Below are 18,429 nucleotides of genomic sequence, written 5' to 3' on the forward strand. Positions count from 1 at the left end.
CGCCGCCTATGATTGGCCGGACGGCATAGAATCTTCGCCGTCCGAGAGACATCGAACGCAGGGTTAGATCGAATGGTTCGTTTCGAGGTGTCCGACGTTTTGAGGTGTAAGAAAATACCAAGCATTAAATCTGTTCTTGGTCTTCTCTGTAGAATAATGAAAAAATAATCAGAATCAGTCAGGTAGTTTCGAATCATAAATTAGTCTACCAAATTAGTCTGCTTTTTAGACACCCTGGCTGCACTTTGGCTTCTGCTAGTGTACATGTGATTGCTGATTTTAGTTAGAAACCTATGGAGATCACGTGATTGAAGCATCACTGATATCGTGAAATATATTTTTTGTCAAGAAATGTTAGGGCATTGTGCACTTAATGATTTTGAAAAAAAGATGTATAAATATATTAATTAGTTAGATAAATCAAACTTACTGTGAAAAATGGATATTTGTTTGACTGTGGAAGCAGCCCATGTGACCTCCAGCAGCGCCCGAATCAGCCGAAGGTGGGAGCTCTCGTGGAAATGCAACTTCTGCGTAAACTCAACCTGAAATACTTTTAGGAATGTTTTTTGTCTAAATTTCCTGTGCTGCAAGCTCTAAGGTAAGTGCTTCATATTTATTGTCAAGGAACGTTGCCAATTATCCTAAATTCAGCGCATGTGCTGCTGCGCCGTAAATGTCGCATTTGTGTTATTGCAACTCATTAAGTACTTTTTGCATTTAAATCATAATAAAATATGACTTGATCTAGCCTAACACTCACTTAAAATCTGCTCAATACTTTTCTTTAATCCAATACCTTCTGCTGACATTGGTGTAAATCTCATTTAGCGTAGGTACTTGGTTCGTAACAATAGTAAGAAAAGACTAAGCCATATGGTTGGAAATAATAAAGAGATTAATTACCTATATAGTTGAAGCAGTTGCTTGCATACAAGAAGCATGCTTTTTGCCACATGATTATGTAAAAATGAGAACCCAAATTAATGTGTGCTGCTGTTTGCTGCCATCACCAAACAAGAAGCATCACAGATGATGGCATCGTAATTTTAATTCTAACTTAAGCTAGTAACTTGCATGAATCAAATGGAACACCATGCTGAATTGTGAATGTTTGAGTAGTTATGAAGTCATTGAGTCATTGAAGAAATCTCATACATTTGAAGCCATAGGTACTTCGTAACTTCATTGGTCATTTTTACCTATGATGGCACATAAAGGTAAAGTAAATTTATGGGTATACAATGAGCAAACATTTTATTATGTAAAGGTGACCTTTATCAAGCAAAAGAGATGACATTGCTCATATTGAGTCGGGGAGAGATGAATAAGTATTTAGGTATTACCCTAGACTAATTTCAAGTACCTACAAATGCTGAAAATAATGCGACATAAGAACAGTTCCTGTATTTGTGGTCTTTGAAATAGCTATATATTTGGCAGTTTCAGAGATATTTCATTGATTTTTACATTGTAAAGGTAGGGAGATGCTCTCTGATATATTCTGTTTCTTTTTAGTTTCAAAAAATAAAAAATTGAAGAAAAAATGCTGATCAATCTTGACTTCAAGTTTGAAAATTTAAGTTTCTTAGTATTTCTATTTTTGGAAATTTCATGTTTAGGATTCTTGGAAATTTTGAGATAGCAGTTTCCTTTGCCATGCTTTTTTGTAGATTCGGTGCAAATTTGGGGTCTCTAGATTGTTTACCTGACTTTCTGCATTTTTTCCATGAACAACTTTTTTACTGAAAATATATGAACATGACCTTAGTCTGACCTCTGTAGCTCATGACCTAAGATGATGACCTGGACCCAATTTTTCAGGAGTTGTGTGAAATTGATGTCCAGAAAGGTACTGATAACAGCGAGTCAAAAGTAATTGTTGGCCGTTTTTTAGTTATCTGTGAAAAAAAAACAGGATGGGCCCCTTGCCCAAGCATCACGGAGGCGCACGTGGGCGGCGCTAACGTTTACTGTTGTCTATCGACAGGGAACATGCGGCGCTGACACCGGCCTGCGGACGCCTCCAGCCAGCCTGGGCTACGAATGGAGGAGCTGCTGGCTCAGCTAGCGCGCGATGCCGGGGCGGAACGGCGCGCCGACATCCGCCTTCTGGCCGACCAGGCGCGCAGTGAGTCTCAACCTGTGGTCACGAGCAGTGACAGCAGGGTCTCGCAAAGACAGCACGTACTTACCACAGGGCAAAGTGACAGCTGGCTGTGCTGATTCAGAATCCTTCCTGATGTATTTGACGATTGTAGGTGCTTTTCTCGTGATTTTGTCGACCTTTCGGACGATGCTTATTGCGTAGCAGTACGCAGTCCAAGAGCCAAACTAGAGGGGGAGAGGCGTAAAAGATGCCTCCTCGGTGTAAAACGCCCCCTCCCCTTCAGCTTGTGCTTCTGTTGAACAGCCCTGCTGCAGGCTGATCAAATGGAAAGCTCTAGATGTTGGCTGGTACTAGCTTTTGATTGCCGTTTCCCGTCTGTTTACGATGATCTGTTCGGAGGCTAGACCGCGAGGGGAGTAGAATCTATCCCCGTTTGCCCGTCTTTTTTACGACAATCTGTTCGAGGTCAGACCGGGGTAAGTCGAATCTATCCGTCCCGCTCCCCAGCGGGGTGCGGGTGAAATGCAATGCCGTCATTGACTCAGTGCATTCACCGTAAGAGAAACTTCAGCTGAAAACGGGCAAACATTTTAGGAGGAACGCCTTGCCGTTTCATGTGAACTGCTGCTAGCTAACTTAACCCGCGCCCCGCTGGGCTATTCAGTCATACGCGCCCTGCTGGGGGAGGGGGGGGGGCAAATTCTGCCCCCCCCCTGTCTAACTTCCGAACCGATGGTCGTAGAAAGACGGGGAAAACGGTAATCGAAAGCTCTCAACAAGGCGGATCTTAAGAGCCCAATTTGTTTTGCTTAAGTAGGTCAGAGGTCAGGTCAAGGTCAGGTCAAGGGTACAAAATGCAAGTTTCTACAGTATCGGCCTTGCACCGTAGTTGCCAAAGAATGGACTGAGACTGATTGCCCAAAACGTGTTCTTAGACTACCAAGACAATATTCGTTGCATACAATGTCATTCAAAGGTCAAGGTTAAGGTCAAGTCAGGTCAGGTCAGGTCAGGTCAGGTCACAAAAAATATAGAAAAGGGCATGTGCGGCACATGTTTTATGGGTCATTTTACTCATAGAATTCAATAGGCACACTGAATAAGTGATATGGACCACCTCTGGATGAATTTCAGGTCGAGGTCAGGTCAAGGTCAGGTCAAGTGAGTTCAAATTTTGAAGTTGGTTGTTAAGGCCTAAAAAGGTGGCTATCTGATGCAGTTTTTCACGGCGAATCGAATGGTGCTATTTTTGTTTCCGTACGAGGTCTAGAACTTTAAAAAAAATCATTTTTCAAAATTTTTGTGTGTCGTGACGTCATAAAATTTTGAATAACTCCCAGATTTTTTAACCGATTATTCTAAAATTGGTATGTAGGTGCACATAGACCACTTCTCTGACATATATTCCGTTTTTTTCGATACACTCAAAATTTTGAACTTAATAATCATTTTCCCAAAAAAGTCAGTTTTTTGAAAAAAATTTGGGCCAAAATCCAAAATTTTCAAAAAATCGAGGTAGCCATTTGATAGACAAAGTAGAATCACGTTTAACCTTTTTTGTTACGTCTTGATTCCTTTAAAAATGAAGATGTTACCGGCGTTTGAAATTTTGCCGTTTTTGAGGCGAAAATGGCGAACATGACGTCACTAAAACGTCAATTTATCAAACATTTTCCGACGGATTTCGCTCAAGTTTTCAGGGAACGTGTCAAATTGATGTATGATAAGGTACTGAAAGTTTGACGTCGCTAGCGTAACGCGTTTTGAAGTTATTGGCGAAAAACGGGAGGGGGGGGGGCAGATTCTTCCCCCCCCCGCCCCCCAGCGGGGCGCGGGTTAAAAAAGATATGTGGCGTTATAAGGCACAAATTGGATTTCCAGTAATGTTAAAAATACTTGTTCTGGATATTCTTTTTTTAAGTAGAGCTTTTGATGAAATCTGATATCATTTCCCCAGCTGTTTGTGCTTTCAATAATCTACGCCAACAAGTTTTTAATCATAGGGTCGTTTTAATAGGTCAGCGGCGTAGTTTCCTGAGCGTTTGATTGCCGTTTTCCCGTCTTTTCGCGACCATTTAACGTGACTAACGGCGTTTAGAATGGTAAATGAGCGGACTGCATCTTACGGTGCGGTCTCATAGACTGACGAGGCACTCTTTGCAGACTTTACTGAATCGCAGCATGGCCTGTTGCGCGACCCGCCGTGGGAGCTCCGTTCCAAGTGTCTGGAGGCGCTGGGCTCGGCGCTGCACAGTGGCAGCGGCAAACTTGGCACGCTCGCCATACAGGGACTGCAGGTACACAAGCCTCTCTGCTCCTGCATTGTGTGACTGACATGAACGCCCAACTTATAGGTACTTTTAAGCTTTAACGTAGGGCTGAATGTATCAACTCCATCAAATGTTGACTACGTCCAATCGAACGACTAATTATTCACCTACCTAAGTGTTTCGGTAACACTGTGTGCTTTTTGAAAGGTACCTATGTGAACATTAACTACCGACTCCTTGCAAACCTGAGTTTCGGTTCGTGACGTTTACCAAATTAAAAAAAAATCGCAAAACTAACGATCGGGGTTCCACAGAGAATGCTCCGTGACGACCGGTTCGCGGCCCCGTTCGAGAGCGACGACGAGTCTCGATGGCTAACCACCCAGCTGCTGGATTCACTGCCGTCGCTGGCAACGCTCGACGATAACGCACAGGTCGAAATAATGCGGGTGAGTACATATCGGCAGCGCTGCTGAGCTGTGAAACGTAATACCGCTGGCTCCTCTCAGCGCATTATACCGGGGCTATCGTTTGTCCGTCTGACGCCGGGAGGTTCTGCTTAGCTTGTGTGTTTGCGTCAAAGCCTTCTATTGACGGTGGTGACTGGTGAAGATAGTAATTCGTGCAGTGTGTACTGTGTACTCTGCGGACCTCTTACAGCCGGCGTCTGGTTTGACCTGTAGGTGGTGAAATTGATAGCTGTTTGTCTCGCCATCCATTGTGGTAGATGCTTGGACCGCAAATCAGGCAACTTTTTTCTACGGCTATCAACGCATCTCCCCGCGAGAGTGCTTTACTTCGACACTTGGCCGATCACCCGGCTAAAGTAAAACGGTTACAGCGCAAACCGCACTCCTCATCTATTTATGGACTCCACTAGAGCACACGTCTGCTATAATTACACTGTCATCGACACCAGTTAATTTGTCTCCCGTCCCTGCCAGGTACTGCTGAGCGCCGCGTGTCAGAGCTGGTGGGTGGCCAGCAGCGCGCTGGTGGTTCGCCTGCTGACGCTCTGCTTCCAGCTGTGCTCGAGGACACCCTGCCCGCCCACGGTTGCCACGGCCGCGCAGGCCGCCGCCTGCCAGGCAGTCCGCGGCTTTGTCGCCATTCTTGGTATGTCCGACTATCCTGAGGATAACAGGCTTACTAAAAAAAATAGTTGGTAGGTACTTGCTTTTGTTAACTATTGCGCTTGGCACAACACTTAACAGCAGACTGCTTGACTGCCCACTGACTTTTTTATCGAATGGAAACCAATCGATAAAAGTTGTGTAAGAGGAACGAGAAGGGGCATTTTTGTTTGAACACGAGAGATGGGGTACATTTCTCCGCAAATCTACACGACCATGATTTCTATCGGGAAATGTTCTCCAGGTGTAATGTTTATGGTGCCATTAAAAAGTATGCCTCACATTATCTACTACTTACTTCAGTACGACAGTTCCGAGCAAGAACATCCTTAGTGTCAGATTTTTCGAAGTTGAGATTTTTATACCATTCGACTCAGCTCGACGAGCTGAGTCGAATGGTATGAATATCTCAATTTCGAAAAATTTGACACTTAGGATGTTCTTGCTCGGAACTGTCGAGTAGCAATAAGTCGTGCTGAAGCAATTTCGTAAACGTTTTATTCTTACTCTGAACATTAAAACACCTGTCTCCTCAGACGAGAGCTACGAGAGTGAGATGGCGGAGGGCCCGGCCGGAGGCGGGGACGGCCTGTCGCCGGCCGACGTGTACCAGGACATCGTACCCGTGTGCGGCTACCTGTGCTCCCAGCTGCAGGCCTTCGCCGACAAACGGTCAGTCGCCCGGCCCGACGACTTGTTCGTTTGTGACAAAACGAACAGCTTCTTGGTAAAATGGATGGACGAATTATGAAACCCTTTCACTATCACGCGCAGTATTGACTGAATGAATCGGTGCCCAACGTGTTTGTGATTCGGGTATGTTTTGCTGTAACGTAGATTCTGGAGCCAGATTACGGTAAGATGACAAACCAAGACATAGAATTGAGAACGCCCTCTCTCTGTGTGTCCAGGTCGGCCGGCGCGGGTCTGCAGCTGCTGCTGAGCACGCTGAACGCGCTGCTGACGGCGCTGCCGGCGGCCCGCGCCCACCAGTGCGCGCCGCTGCTGGAGCAGACGTGGCGCCACCTGACGCCGGCTCTGGTCTGCCTGCTTGGCTCGCCGACCACCGAGCGGGTGGGCAGTCACGGGCCGGCCGGCGAGTCTCAGCTGGCCAGGGGCTCCGGCGGCCTCACACAGCAGCCATCACTGCCGGCCGCCGAGGCGCGTACCATATTCAGGTGGGCACGACGTAGCAGAGCACTGACGATACCGAGTTTTGAACCGTCTTGCAGCCGATACAGCCCACAGTGCGTGTTCTCCGCCCCGGCTGAGCGTCTCCCGTTCCCTCCGACAGCATCTCCGTTCAGCTGGTGCGGCTACTGGGTGCCGTGGCCTCGGTACGCCCGGCCCTGGAGGCGCTGTTCCACAGAATGCTGCTCTACCCGCCGCCGCAGCACCGGGACGACGCCCTCCGAGTCGTCAAACAGGTAGGCTTTTCTCGAAACACATCACCGCGGCTCTACCACTAACTGCCGTACTGTGTGGCTCTTGTATGAGTTCTATGAGCGGTACATTAGCCATCCGTTCACTCATTCACTCACAACTCCACTAATTGCCGCACCGTCTAAAGGCTTCGTCGTCACTTGACTGACTTGAGTAACTTCCACGTTTCCGCGAACTCTACGTAGCAAGAAAAGTTAGGTCAAGTTATTCAGAGCGACTCAACCGCGAGGTAATTTCGGCTCACAGATTTACGCTCAGTTGCGGTCAAAGGCAAGCGTTTTCGGAATGCTGCGCAGTTATGCCCAATTGATCGGAAGCTGATGTAAAGGTATACTAAGTATTAATAACATTCCTGTAGCTAATTGCGCCCTTTTGTTCTCCTCTGACTCCAGGTGCTTCAGACTCCGGAGCTGCTGCTGGCCTTCTGTGGCCCAACACTGGTCCACCAGGAACCCAGCGCCAAACACGTACCCGTCAACGATCTATCACTGCTACAGATGTGAGTATGACGAACGTACGACGCCATGGGCACCGTCACTTGCCCACAGAGACACTGTCAGGACGAGCGGGAATGTTCTTAGCGTGTGGTTAGTTTGACTGCACGCACTGCTTCACAATCATAATCACAAAATTTATGTTTTAGCGGTGTCAGAATCTACGAAATGGTGGCTCATAGCTTTCGCAAAACGATATGGTTGGTTACGAGAGATTTCAGCAATCTAACTGCAGATGCAATTCGAATATCAATGATAGAAATACATAGCATAGCAGATGTGTTTGATTAGAACAAGATATTTTCTTTTACACGTTTTCTTCTGAGCATCTTTTTTGTAATGAAAACTGACGTTCTGGTTGTCCGAACAGCACGATCGACTCGATCATGGAGTGCAGCTCGCTGCCGGAGCCATCAGCCACACACACGGGTGTGAGCTGCTGCGTGGCGCTGCTGCAGTCTCTGGAGGCGCTCTGCGAGGGGCGGCACGTGTCGACCGAGTACGCTCAGCGCGTCAACTCGCTCTACGCCAGGCTCGAGGAGGCCGACTACCAAGGTGTGTTCGTGTGTTTGTAAATGTGTAATAAAAACATGCATTGCGTAATGCGTATGTTTTGACACTCCGCTGTATTATAGTAGCGGTGGCTGAATACTGGGTCGGCTCCGACCAGTTAAAGGAATACATTGGTCTCACTGCATTTCTTTGTGTGCCGGCCGCAGGTCCTGTAACGTACGGCGGTGCGGAGCTGGCTGGTCCGAGGGGTCACAGCCACACACCGTCGCCCGCTGACTCAGAGTCCGATGACTCGGGTGACACCGAGGGCCCTGAGACGAGCGACTCAGATGAACAGGACGCGGGACAGGTGAGCATTTCCCGGCCCCAGGCGCATAACATAACAAATGCATAACAAAAGCCCATGCACAGCGCAACAGCTATCAGGGACAGTTGACTTTTGGTTGCGGCTTGTAGTACCCGAACACTGACCGTCTGGAAAGTCAAGCGGTCAGGCAGTCTGACTGTCTGAAGGCCTGGCAGCTCTGAGTGTCCACGATCTGACCGTCTGACATTATGCCAGTCGTGAGTCCCGGCTAGCAGTCCACTGACAGTCCGCTGATTGCCGACAGCTGAGCCCCGATGCGGAGCACCGCCGTCGGAGACAGGAGGAGGAGATCTGCCGACTGGAGCGGCTGCGCGGCGGACGGCCAACGCAGCTCCAGGTAGTTACCTGCTCTTATACTCCCTCCTATCTGTCCCCCCCCCCCCACACACACAAACCGCCTCGCTCTGGCCCCGTTCCCGGTCGGCCCCGCTTCACATCTCCTGTGAATCATTCGCCGCTGCCAACTCAGACATGGTGTCAGACACAGAAGCGGCACGGCTTTCCCCTCTTCATTGCCGTATCGACCTCAGCAAACAATTCCCATAGCTACGTAAATTTAGTGGCTGCTTGATGACAATTTGTATCTATATCAATCATACGGTCATGCTGTTTCCAGTGCAGCCACTGTTAACGATTCATGACAGATGTACCCACTACCCATGTGTGAAACGTCTATTGAATTTGTGTATATCTTTTTGTGTCTTCTCACTCCCTCTCTCCCTTCTGTGTAACAGCACTACGACTGTTCGAGTGAGCAGGAGCGGCGTCACTGCCGCCATTTCGTGCAGACTCTGCGCGCCCTGCTGCCCTCCCTGCTAGCCATCCGCAGCTGCCTGGAGGTCGACAGGGCCGTCCAGGAGTTCGCCTCCAAATACTGTGACGGTAAGAAGAACCTAATAACATCACCGGTGGTGTGAGGGAAACCATCGCCAGTGTATCTGAGATTCAGTGAGCTGGAGAGGAGACGGGCTTGTTGATTTAACTTTGTTCGGTCATCGATGCCTCGCGAGTAGAAGATTATTCAGTTTCATTTCACAATCGCTTCGGTTATCATGTGAGTATGTAGTGATTTCCCTTGGCATGTTGTGTTTGCTCGTTTAGATCAGGTTGTCACTTTCTATTTACAGATGAATAAAAAACAGCGCCAAGTAGACCTTTTACTGAAAATCCGTGGTACTGGTGTGAGTGTAGCTCTGACTGACCCCGCCTCGACTTTACCTAGGTCCGTACAGCTCGCAGTCGGATCTGAGAGGGGACAGCAGACTCATGTCTAACCCCGCTCTCTCCAGTTTCCCCAGGTCTGTACAGTACCTCCGACTGACCCCGCTCTCTCCACTATCCCCCAGGTCTGTACAGCTCCCAGTCGGATCTGAGCCGCACCGACCCGCACCAGCTGATGATCATTAACGCCGACGGCGTGTATCTGGCCTGCTACGCGGCGCTGCTGCTCAACCTGAAGCTGATTCGCAGCGGCTACTACAGCGGACAGACGGCGGCGCTTACCGTTACCGAGGTAGGTACTAGGCTCGGCATCGTTCACAACCAGACAAATAGAGCGGTGCTTAACACTGGCCGTTGGGAGCGTGTTTTCAATAAGTAATAGACTTATGAAGGTTATGTGCCATTTGTATTTAAGTGACACCAGTGTGGCGTGGCGCCTGGGTGACGGTACAATAGTTGTCAGATGGGTATTGAACTGGCTGCTCAGCTGTGTAGCTATTCAGACTGCTCGACTTTGCCATTGATTCCATGTTGCTCGTCCGCCAGTCTGAGTTTGTGGAGGACGTACTGGGCAGCGGCGTGCTGGTCTACCTGAGCACCAGCTGGCTGGCCGAGCTGTACCAGCAGGTGGTGCACTGTGACCTGCTGCACCAGGCCGGATACACCGACCGCGGCGCCAGCCTCATCAGTCTCATCACCGGTAAACGCGCGAAGGGACGACCCATAGTCGATCCGCCAAACATTCACTAAACGGAAATGCTGGGTACGCAGTTTTTATCGTGCTCCTAGAAAGATACCCTAAGGACGCGAAATTGTCATAAAGAACAACTGCTTAGAAACTGCCGTTCTCTGCGGCTGACCCTATCTTTCAGACTTACTGTGCCTCTGAAAGACGTGACTGCGGTGGTGCATAGGCTCGTGGCTACTGGTTATGTTTGTGACCGGTGTTCGTGTTCGTGTTTCTTCAGACCTGGACGGTCTGGGCAGCGTCGAGCCGGGCAGCCAGCTACTCTCCGACTACCGGCGCCTGGAGCGGGCGGCCTCCAACGTGGACCGGGACCCGGCCGTCGAGGCAGGTCAGTCAGCGGTGCCTACGCTGTCTCAGCCGTCACCTGGCTCCCAGGGTAGTCTGTTATTGTGCTCACAGTAAAGTAATGGCGGAGAGCATCGCTAAGGGATCACTTTTGATCATCATCTTATATCTCTGAGAATAGTGGTACTTTCCACTCATCTAGTAAGAATGCCACTCCAAGTATCCACTACGTTCGCTGACCAGCGTCGTTTCCTGTGAGGGGACTGCAGGTGTGAAGCTGGCCCGCCGGGTGCTGACGGCCTGCTGGGACCCGCTGCTGGAACTGCTCTCGGCGCCGCTCTCCGGACCGGCGACTGGTCGGCGGCGGCGGACTCAGGCGCTGCAGAGACAGGCGGCCGGCGCGGCGCTGGACGGTCTGCAGCGCGCCGCCCGGCTCAGCAACGCCACCGGTGAGAGATCGCGCCCTCTCGACGATCAGATAAGCGCCATAGAACTGGCTCCGTCTGCATTTAGTAACGCCACCGATGAACGTTCATCCTTCCCAGTTTTCACACAGGCGAGATCGGAGATAGGGAAATGAAGGATAGCTTATTGAATTGTCGGGGCTGGAGAGGGAGTTGTGAAGTTAGTTCGTGGTGCATACATTATGAGTTAACTGTTAGTGTTCGGTGTTTATAAGTGCGTGTTTTTCTGTTTTTACTAATCACTAATTGATTTGTGACAGTGTCCATGCCGGCCTGTCCGCAGGTCTCCAGGTGCGCTGCGGCTCCGTGTTCAGTTTTCTGACGGCCGCCTCGTGCACTGAGAGTGACGGTGAGGCCGAGTCGGCTGGCCGCTCCCGGCGCCGGCCGCGACTGCCGCTCGTCGGTCAGGCGCCCGTGCAGCTGCACGCGGCACACGTTCTCAGTATGGAGGTCATCCTGAGCAACGGGCTCGACCTGGGCAGCCACAGCGCCGACTGCTGGCCGCACATCTTCAGGTGGGTGGCCTGGGCGGCTGGAGGGAAATGTCGCTGAGCTTTGTTTGGAGTTAGAGCTACTCCGTGTGGTCTGCCGGCTTACAGGTTGTGGGTTGGTTTGTTCAACATCACGAAGCAATTCCCGATGTTACCTACGGTTTTCAGGCTCTCAGACGATTTTTTAACGAGTTACGAATTAGACGAATTAAATGACGGATTTTTCGTCATTTAGTGTTATTGCAATCGCGCACCATCGTTTTTTATGTATTGTGTTAATAACTCCACATAAGCAGACTGCACTATGTCAGTAGTTGTCACTGAGTGTGTGTGTGTTGTGCCGTCCGTCAGGTGCGTCCTGTACCTGGGAGCTCTGGAGCGGCGGCTGTTCTCTGACCGCGGTGGCGGCTCAGCCGGCTCCAGTTCCACCCTCCCTCCGCCGACGCGACACGATGCGGACGCGTTGCGGCTGACGTTCGGCCGACCGGAGGAGGACGAGTCGCTCTGGTGAGAGCCGATCACTCGCCTAACTACATCTCGTAAAGGACAGTGTCTAGCACGGCCCACTTGTCGGGCGATATAACTGGTTATGTGAGTACCGGTACTCAAACCAAGGGTACTGTAAGGTCCACCATGTCACCATGGTTTCTGTCGTAGCTGAGCTTGCTATATTCCACTGTTCGATTTGATCAACGAGTTACGACATTTTTGTTAAGATGTTTGGGGGTGTTGGCGACTCAGTCTTCATCTTTAGAACCCGATTTGTTCCATATCTGTCCAGATTCTTTCCTCTGGGTTGCCAGTGACTGCCTCTGCCACATTTTTCCCATCGACCGGTAACATGTTCTCCGTCTATCCCCCAGCGGCGACACGTACGGCTACCTGGCCAGCTCTCACGGCCCGGCGCCGGACACTGTGGACATAGCCGCCCTGGTGCACGAGTCCGGCGCCGACGACCGGCACGGCGGCGTGCTGCCCGCCCCCTTCGCAGCGCGAGCCGTCAGCGGACTCACGCAGATGGCTGACAGGTGAGGCTTCTTGCCATGCTGGTATGGACAGCTGGTCAATTTTTATGACATCACCGCCTGATTCACGCGAATAGGAAATGTATAGCATGCTCTGGCAGCAGCTGGTGCAAGGGAGAAATGTGAACATTTGGTGGTGGTGTTCTTGCACCCCATACAAGTTGCAGTCTTTGAAAGAGTTCAGAGTGGTCAGACTGAGGATCGACACTTAGCTGTCAGTGTGGGGCTGCTGTCGTCACCCTCGCCATTTTGACGCCCATCCCGGCGCTTCACCCACAGGCTGTTCAACGACGCCGCGCACAAGCTGAACCTCTCCTCACTGCTGAGTTTCCTGCGCGAGCTGTGCCGCGCTTCCCAGCGGCAGCTGTTCGCCGTGCCGGCCCCGGCCCCGGCGCCGGCCTTCTGGCGGCGGCGGGGCCGGCGCGCGCCGGACGCGGCCGGCGAGCAGTGCGCCGCGCTGCTGCTCACGCGGCTCGGCGACGTGCTGCTGAAGGTGGTCGGATCCGGCCGGCCGCTGGTGCACCTGATGCGCGCCTGGCCCATCGTCGGACACCACCTGATGGAGGTACGGGCCCGGCACTGACACCACCGCCGGTACAGGCTACTCTTTTTCTTTGTGTGCGAAATGGGATTTACTGCATGGATCGATTTCGTTTCGTGTCGTTTTAAAACATTATTTTATTTATGTTGGTTATCATAAATACTCATGGTCATTTATCATGGTTATTTTAGAGTCTTCTTTGTTCATTTTCTGATTTGAACTCCTTTCAGGGAATGGTCAATCAATGGTCATGTTTGACTCTGCCCACTTGCATTCCAGGCGGCGTGCCACAAGGACCTGGCAGTCTCGAAGAAAGCGGTCTCGTGTATCCATGACGCTGTGAACGCGATACTGGGCTCACAGCTGGAGCTGCCCCACTACCACATCAACGAGGCGCTGTTCAAGCCGCTCGAGACGCTGCTGTGCCTCGAGCTCTGCGACACGGACGTGCAGGATCAGGTAAGACGTCCGTGTTGAACAGCTGAACTTCCGTATTCTGCAGCTAAAGCGATATCGGTATGGAGTAGAAACGATTTTATTACATTGTACGCGTCTCACGCAAATTCAGTCTTATGTGCTTTCTCGATAAAACGTGAAGATGTTTAAATGTTTCAGTCCCGTCTTCTTTCTCTTCGGTAACATTGGCATTCCGCCGCAGATCGTGGGCTCGATCTGCGAGTTTGTCGAGGTGAGCACCTCAGAGATCCGCAGCGGCTGGCGGCCGCTGTTCGGCGCGCTCTGCTCGGTCCGCTCTGCCGCCTCTGCCGGCCACGTGCGCGCCGTGCTGGACGTCTTCGAGGCGTTCCTCGACACCCACAACGTACTGGTGTTCGCCAACGCTGCCGTCGACTGCATCATGTGCCTGCTGAAACACGTCCGAGGGCCGCGTACGTACTTGAAAGTCGAATTAAGTGGTGTCTGGTTGGGTGAGAAAAAGGATACGTTCTATTCATATGCCTGTCTTTGTCACCTGTCAACGAGCCTGCATGTAAGTCTGTCGACTGCATGCATCTGTATGTCTGGTATTTTTTATGTCTGTGCCTTTCTGACTACATCCTGCTTGTCTGACTGACTGGCTGCGTGCCAGAATATATTCGTGCCGTTTTTATCTGACTGTGGGGCTATGTATGATTTTTAAATTGTTTGTGCAGGACGATTCGGTAAAGATGAAAAGGTTTTGATGCCGTACGCAATATGAGCCATGTCTGCTCACTGGTGTGTGCAGATGCTCTCATTGAGTGATGCTCCAGCCTGACCGTCGCTCCGTTCCGTCCACCAGCCGAGCTCCGAGACGGCGAGGAGCCCGAACAGGTGATCGAGCTGGGTGCCCTGGATGACGACTCGCGCGACCTGGGCCTGGCGGCGCTCCGCTACATCGCGCGCTGCCACGCCATCCTGGCCTCCATGCACGGAATGCGCAACTGTCCGGTGTTCCACGCAGCGCACAGGTACCGGCGCTGCAGCAAAAGTGCTATTTCTGCAATTAATGAAATTATTTCATATAGATTATAGATAGGAGTAATAGTATGCGTGATTTGTACCTGTGGTAAGAGAAGGCACCGTTAGGCTTACCGGTACGATATAAAAGTTATCTTCTTGTAGGAGAATGCACGTGAACATGCTTTCCCTCTCACAGGATCCGACTGAATACGATATTCGTTGCCCCTGACAGTGTATGTTCCTTCTCTTAGGATCCAGCTGAACACGGTACCTCTGACGGTGGACCCGGTGTTTACGGACGAGTTCAGTACGGACCCGGACGTGGACCCGGACCCGGACTGTGAGCTGGACCCGGACCGTGTGTCGCCCGTCACCTACGAGCGTCTGGCCGTGGAGGGCGGCGTCACAGAGCTGCAGGAGCTGGATAACGCCAGTGGTGAGAACGGTGGGAGGGGACAGGGCGGGCGCAGCAACGGTCAGAACAGGGAGTGACGCTGTACCGGTCACAGAGGGAAGGGACGCTGCACCCGTCATACGTTATGTGCTTGCCTGACGTGTTGGCGATAGAAAATGCCTCACATTTCATCGAACGAAGTGATTCTGCGCTCTGACGTCTCTGCTTTGTACTAATCACATATAATATATCTTAGTGTGCTTGAAATTGTTGACCTCCTTGTGGCCTCCTTTATACACATAAGTTCAAATTTCTTGACCGTGTATCGTTTCTGCAGGTATCCTGCGCGTGTGGTACCTACTGCTGGAGGGTCTGGCCGGCGCCACGGCCACCTGCGCGCGACGCCACCAGCCGCAGACCATGGAGACGCTCTTCTCGCTTCTGCGGTCGCTGGCCGACCAGCCAGGTAAGGGACTGTTCCCACCAGCCGCAGACCATGGAGACGCTCTTCTCGCTGCTGCGATCACTGGCCGACCAACCGGGTAAGGGACTGTTCACACCAGCCGCAGACGTCCATGGAGACGCTGTTCTTGCTGCTGCGCTCTCTGGCAGATCAGCCAGGTAAGGGGCAAAGTCAGGAAGGACGCTCTTCCCACTACCGCGGTTGCTCATCGCTGGCTGACCAGCCGGGTAAGAGGCTGTTCTAACTGGTCAACCGGTGCCAGAAAAGGGTCTGATTATGCTCCCATTGGCCGTCGGCCAGTCAGATGAAAGGCTGTTTCCATTGCTACACTCGTTAAGGATTCACACAATCCAGAATGTCATTGTGATGTAGATATTGTGTATGTATGGTAACCGACACTGAGCAGACTGTTATCTGGTCTCCGTCAGGCGCCGAGTTCGGTATCTACTGCGTGAACCACCTGCTGCTGCCGATGATGCAGGGCTGGCTGCGCAGTACGAGCCGGCGTCACGGCGGCTGGAGCAGTTTCGCCACCAACTTCAAACAGTGCGGCGGCATGGCCACCGACCTGGTGGTCTTCTACCTCACCCGCGTGCCAGGTGAGGCTGCAACGTCAGTGCCCTGCACATGAGTGACGTTAGGTAGTGTGAGGTCTGTGACGTCACCAGTCTGTCAGCCAGTGAGAGGGCCCGGTCTCAACTGGCAAAAGCGCGTCATTTGAATCGGTGAAGAGCTATTATGATGTCTGATGAACGATGTCAATATCCACGAGCAGATGATCGCATGTATGTTTCCTATGTGTGTTGCTGTTTCTAGAATTGTGTAGGCATTTGATCTTCATTTACATTTGTTGCCTGTAACTGTTGTTTATATTTTTGCCTCTATTTGCCCTCTTATGGTGATCGTGAAAGCCGAAGCTGATCAGCTATCCCGTGTTTCAGCTGGCGCGTCCGAGCGGCACCAGGCCGGTGTTGACCTGATGCTGCGCCAGCTGCTCCTGGTCATGATCGAGTGCGCCTGTCAGCCGCACGAAGTCGTCTCCCGGCTGGGCTGCGCCTGCATCAGGTACCGTCCGCATTTATGTTTTGTTCTCTCGACTCTAAGGCTGTGCATGGCTTTGGCTAAGGATTAATGGGAGAGTGAGTGGAAGACGAATAGACAGAGACGGGGCATCTGCTTCTCTCCATCCACGGTGACTCGCGGCCGTGGATGTCGGTATATTTTACTGGCCCATCCGCCGTCTGCGAGCTAGCTCTCTACCCGCGCGCCATCTACCTCGATTGGGGGGGGGGGGCGGGGGTCCTGGCTGACTCCGGGCCAGGCGGCGTTCAGAGCTCTGAACAGCACTCTGTGATAGCTGGTGGCTAAAGGCCTCCCGGCGACTGGTCTAAGTCAGCCGGACCAGATGTCGCTCGTGTGCGCTTTTCGAATGCATCTTGCACCCCATAAAATAGGGCACGGCAGGTTGCGTTTGTCAATGACCGTCTCGACACTGCACCCGGCCTCCATGGTACTCTTACTTTTAAACGCCACTCCAGATATTATGTGTGACGATTGACATTACCTATTTTGTGTAAGCTACCCAATCTAACATTGCAACTTGTAAGGTGGTACGTAGAGAAGCACAAACAAACGTCTGTCAAACAAAAGCACAACAAACAAAAGCACAACTGAATAAATCGACACAACTGTTAAAATCGAATGAACTCTTCTTACTAACGGCCGTCGTTCATCGACCGGGAAAATCTTACTCCTCTTTAATAACAGAATAAAAACTGTTGGATTTCAGCTTTCGTTAACTTAGTCATTTCCAAATAATACGATTTACGCATCACGTCAGACAGCAGATAGACTCGGCTCTCACAACCTTAAGTATCGTGTGGGGCAAAAGCTCGCAAACACACGCAAGAGGACCAATTCTACATAGGGCTAGTGTACTTCAAAGCATTTTCCTGTTCCTGTGTTCAAAGAGTTTTCCTAGCGAGGTCCATGTTTGGAGCCACGTAATCGCAGAATCGTATTTTTTGCTTTAACGAGACTTCTACGGCCTCTACCTCGCTTCCCATTTGAATACTAATCGTATTATCGTAGCATAACGTGCCGTTTATTTTCTGACCAGCTTTGCTATAACCCGAAAATAATTCGTCTATTCAAAAGTCTCGGATAATATACGAGTACCCCGGTAATTTTGTTTTCAGAGAAAGTCATTGTAAATTGCCTCGCTGTTAGCGCTTGTGACACCTGTCATGCTAAAGGATTGAATGCGTTAAGTTTTTACAGTGGTATATCGCAGAGCACTGCTTTCACATTTTTTTTCTTCGATAGATTGAAACTAGAGGCTCCTTACTTGTTTCATTTTTGGGAAGGTTGTATTGAGGTGCATTTTGAATTGAATTGAAACTCATCTTTAGAGACGTTCTGCAGACTTGAGATTTTAAGTGTAAAACGACCCTGTTAATATTTATCTGACTAGTGATGTCTGCGGTGATACCTGCACAGGCCGCTCTAATTTGTTTTTCGTTAATTGCCCAATGTTTAGTGTTGGGATACCCAACTCATTTGGATAGCTTCGGAGTTGAACCGGGTTGCAGCAGTGGTCCCGGTGTGGTCTGTCACTTTATGAAAATACCACAGTACGGCGCGCGCGGTCGGGCGGTTACGCGTTCGTGATTGTGGAACCGCCATACCTTGCGTCCCGGGTTTCTTGTGAACACTAATCCCGCACCACACACTAAAACTCGGCTGCATCTAATGTGCTCTAACTGATTGCACATTGTATAAGGCGTACCGGAAACATCAGCTCATTCCATTCTTTTTACGGCCATCCGTAACCGAATTAGGGCGCGCTGAACGGCCGGACGGCGGGCGGCGCGTTTCCTGGCCGGCTGCCGGTCCCGAGCGGCGCCGCACTACAGAGCCAGTCGGCAGCGTCACAAAAAGGTGCGCCGCTTTACGGCCGCCGCCGTCCAACATCCAAATGACCCAATGTTCATGTGTCGTTTGTAATGAAGGCGGCCCAGCGGAGAG

At 50.8% G+C, this 18,429-nt stretch overlaps 1 protein-coding gene across 1 annotated transcript in view; it reads left to right on the forward strand.

The window, feature by feature from the left end:
• The first annotated feature begins 499 nt into the window (after positions 1–499).
• LOC122364777 (brefeldin A-inhibited guanine nucleotide-exchange protein 3-like) overlaps positions 500–18,429 on the forward strand; it is a 29,919-nt gene continuing 11,989 nt past the window's right edge. Inside the window, exons 1-28 of the mRNA XM_043335503.1 lie at positions 500–601; positions 1,991–2,131; positions 4,274–4,407; positions 4,695–4,829; positions 5,325–5,496; positions 6,050–6,185; positions 6,425–6,691; positions 6,808–6,940; positions 7,349–7,455; positions 7,821–8,005; positions 8,170–8,312; positions 8,575–8,667; positions 9,065–9,212; positions 9,677–9,843; positions 10,098–10,251; positions 10,520–10,627; positions 10,854–11,033; positions 11,332–11,563; positions 11,891–12,046; positions 12,403–12,567; positions 12,844–13,129; positions 13,385–13,564; positions 13,764–13,992; positions 14,385–14,553; positions 14,797–14,981; positions 15,277–15,405; positions 15,831–16,001; positions 16,344–16,467. Of these exons, the coding sequence (XP_043191438.1) occupies positions 2,047–2,131; positions 4,274–4,407; positions 4,695–4,829; positions 5,325–5,496; positions 6,050–6,185; positions 6,425–6,691; positions 6,808–6,940; positions 7,349–7,455; positions 7,821–8,005; positions 8,170–8,312; positions 8,575–8,667; positions 9,065–9,212; positions 9,677–9,843; positions 10,098–10,251; positions 10,520–10,627; positions 10,854–11,033; positions 11,332–11,563; positions 11,891–12,046; positions 12,403–12,567; positions 12,844–13,129; positions 13,385–13,564; positions 13,764–13,992; positions 14,385–14,553; positions 14,797–14,981; positions 15,277–15,405; positions 15,831–16,001; positions 16,344–16,467 (4,373 nt within the window). The 5' untranslated portion in view covers positions 500–601; positions 1,991–2,046. The remainder of the gene's footprint in view (positions 602–1,990; positions 2,132–4,273; positions 4,408–4,694; positions 4,830–5,324; positions 5,497–6,049; positions 6,186–6,424; positions 6,692–6,807; positions 6,941–7,348; positions 7,456–7,820; positions 8,006–8,169; positions 8,313–8,574; positions 8,668–9,064; positions 9,213–9,676; positions 9,844–10,097; positions 10,252–10,519; positions 10,628–10,853; positions 11,034–11,331; positions 11,564–11,890; positions 12,047–12,402; positions 12,568–12,843; positions 13,130–13,384; positions 13,565–13,763; positions 13,993–14,384; positions 14,554–14,796; positions 14,982–15,276; positions 15,406–15,830; positions 16,002–16,343; positions 16,468–18,429) is intronic.

Source organism: Amphibalanus amphitrite, unplaced genomic scaffold (genome assembly GCF_019059575.1).
Source record: "Amphibalanus amphitrite isolate SeventyFive unplaced genomic scaffold, NRLGWU_Aamphi_draft 000696F_arrow, whole genome shotgun sequence".
In the NCBI taxonomy this organism is placed as follows: Eukaryota; Metazoa; Arthropoda; class Thecostraca; order Balanomorpha; family Balanidae; genus Amphibalanus; species Amphibalanus amphitrite.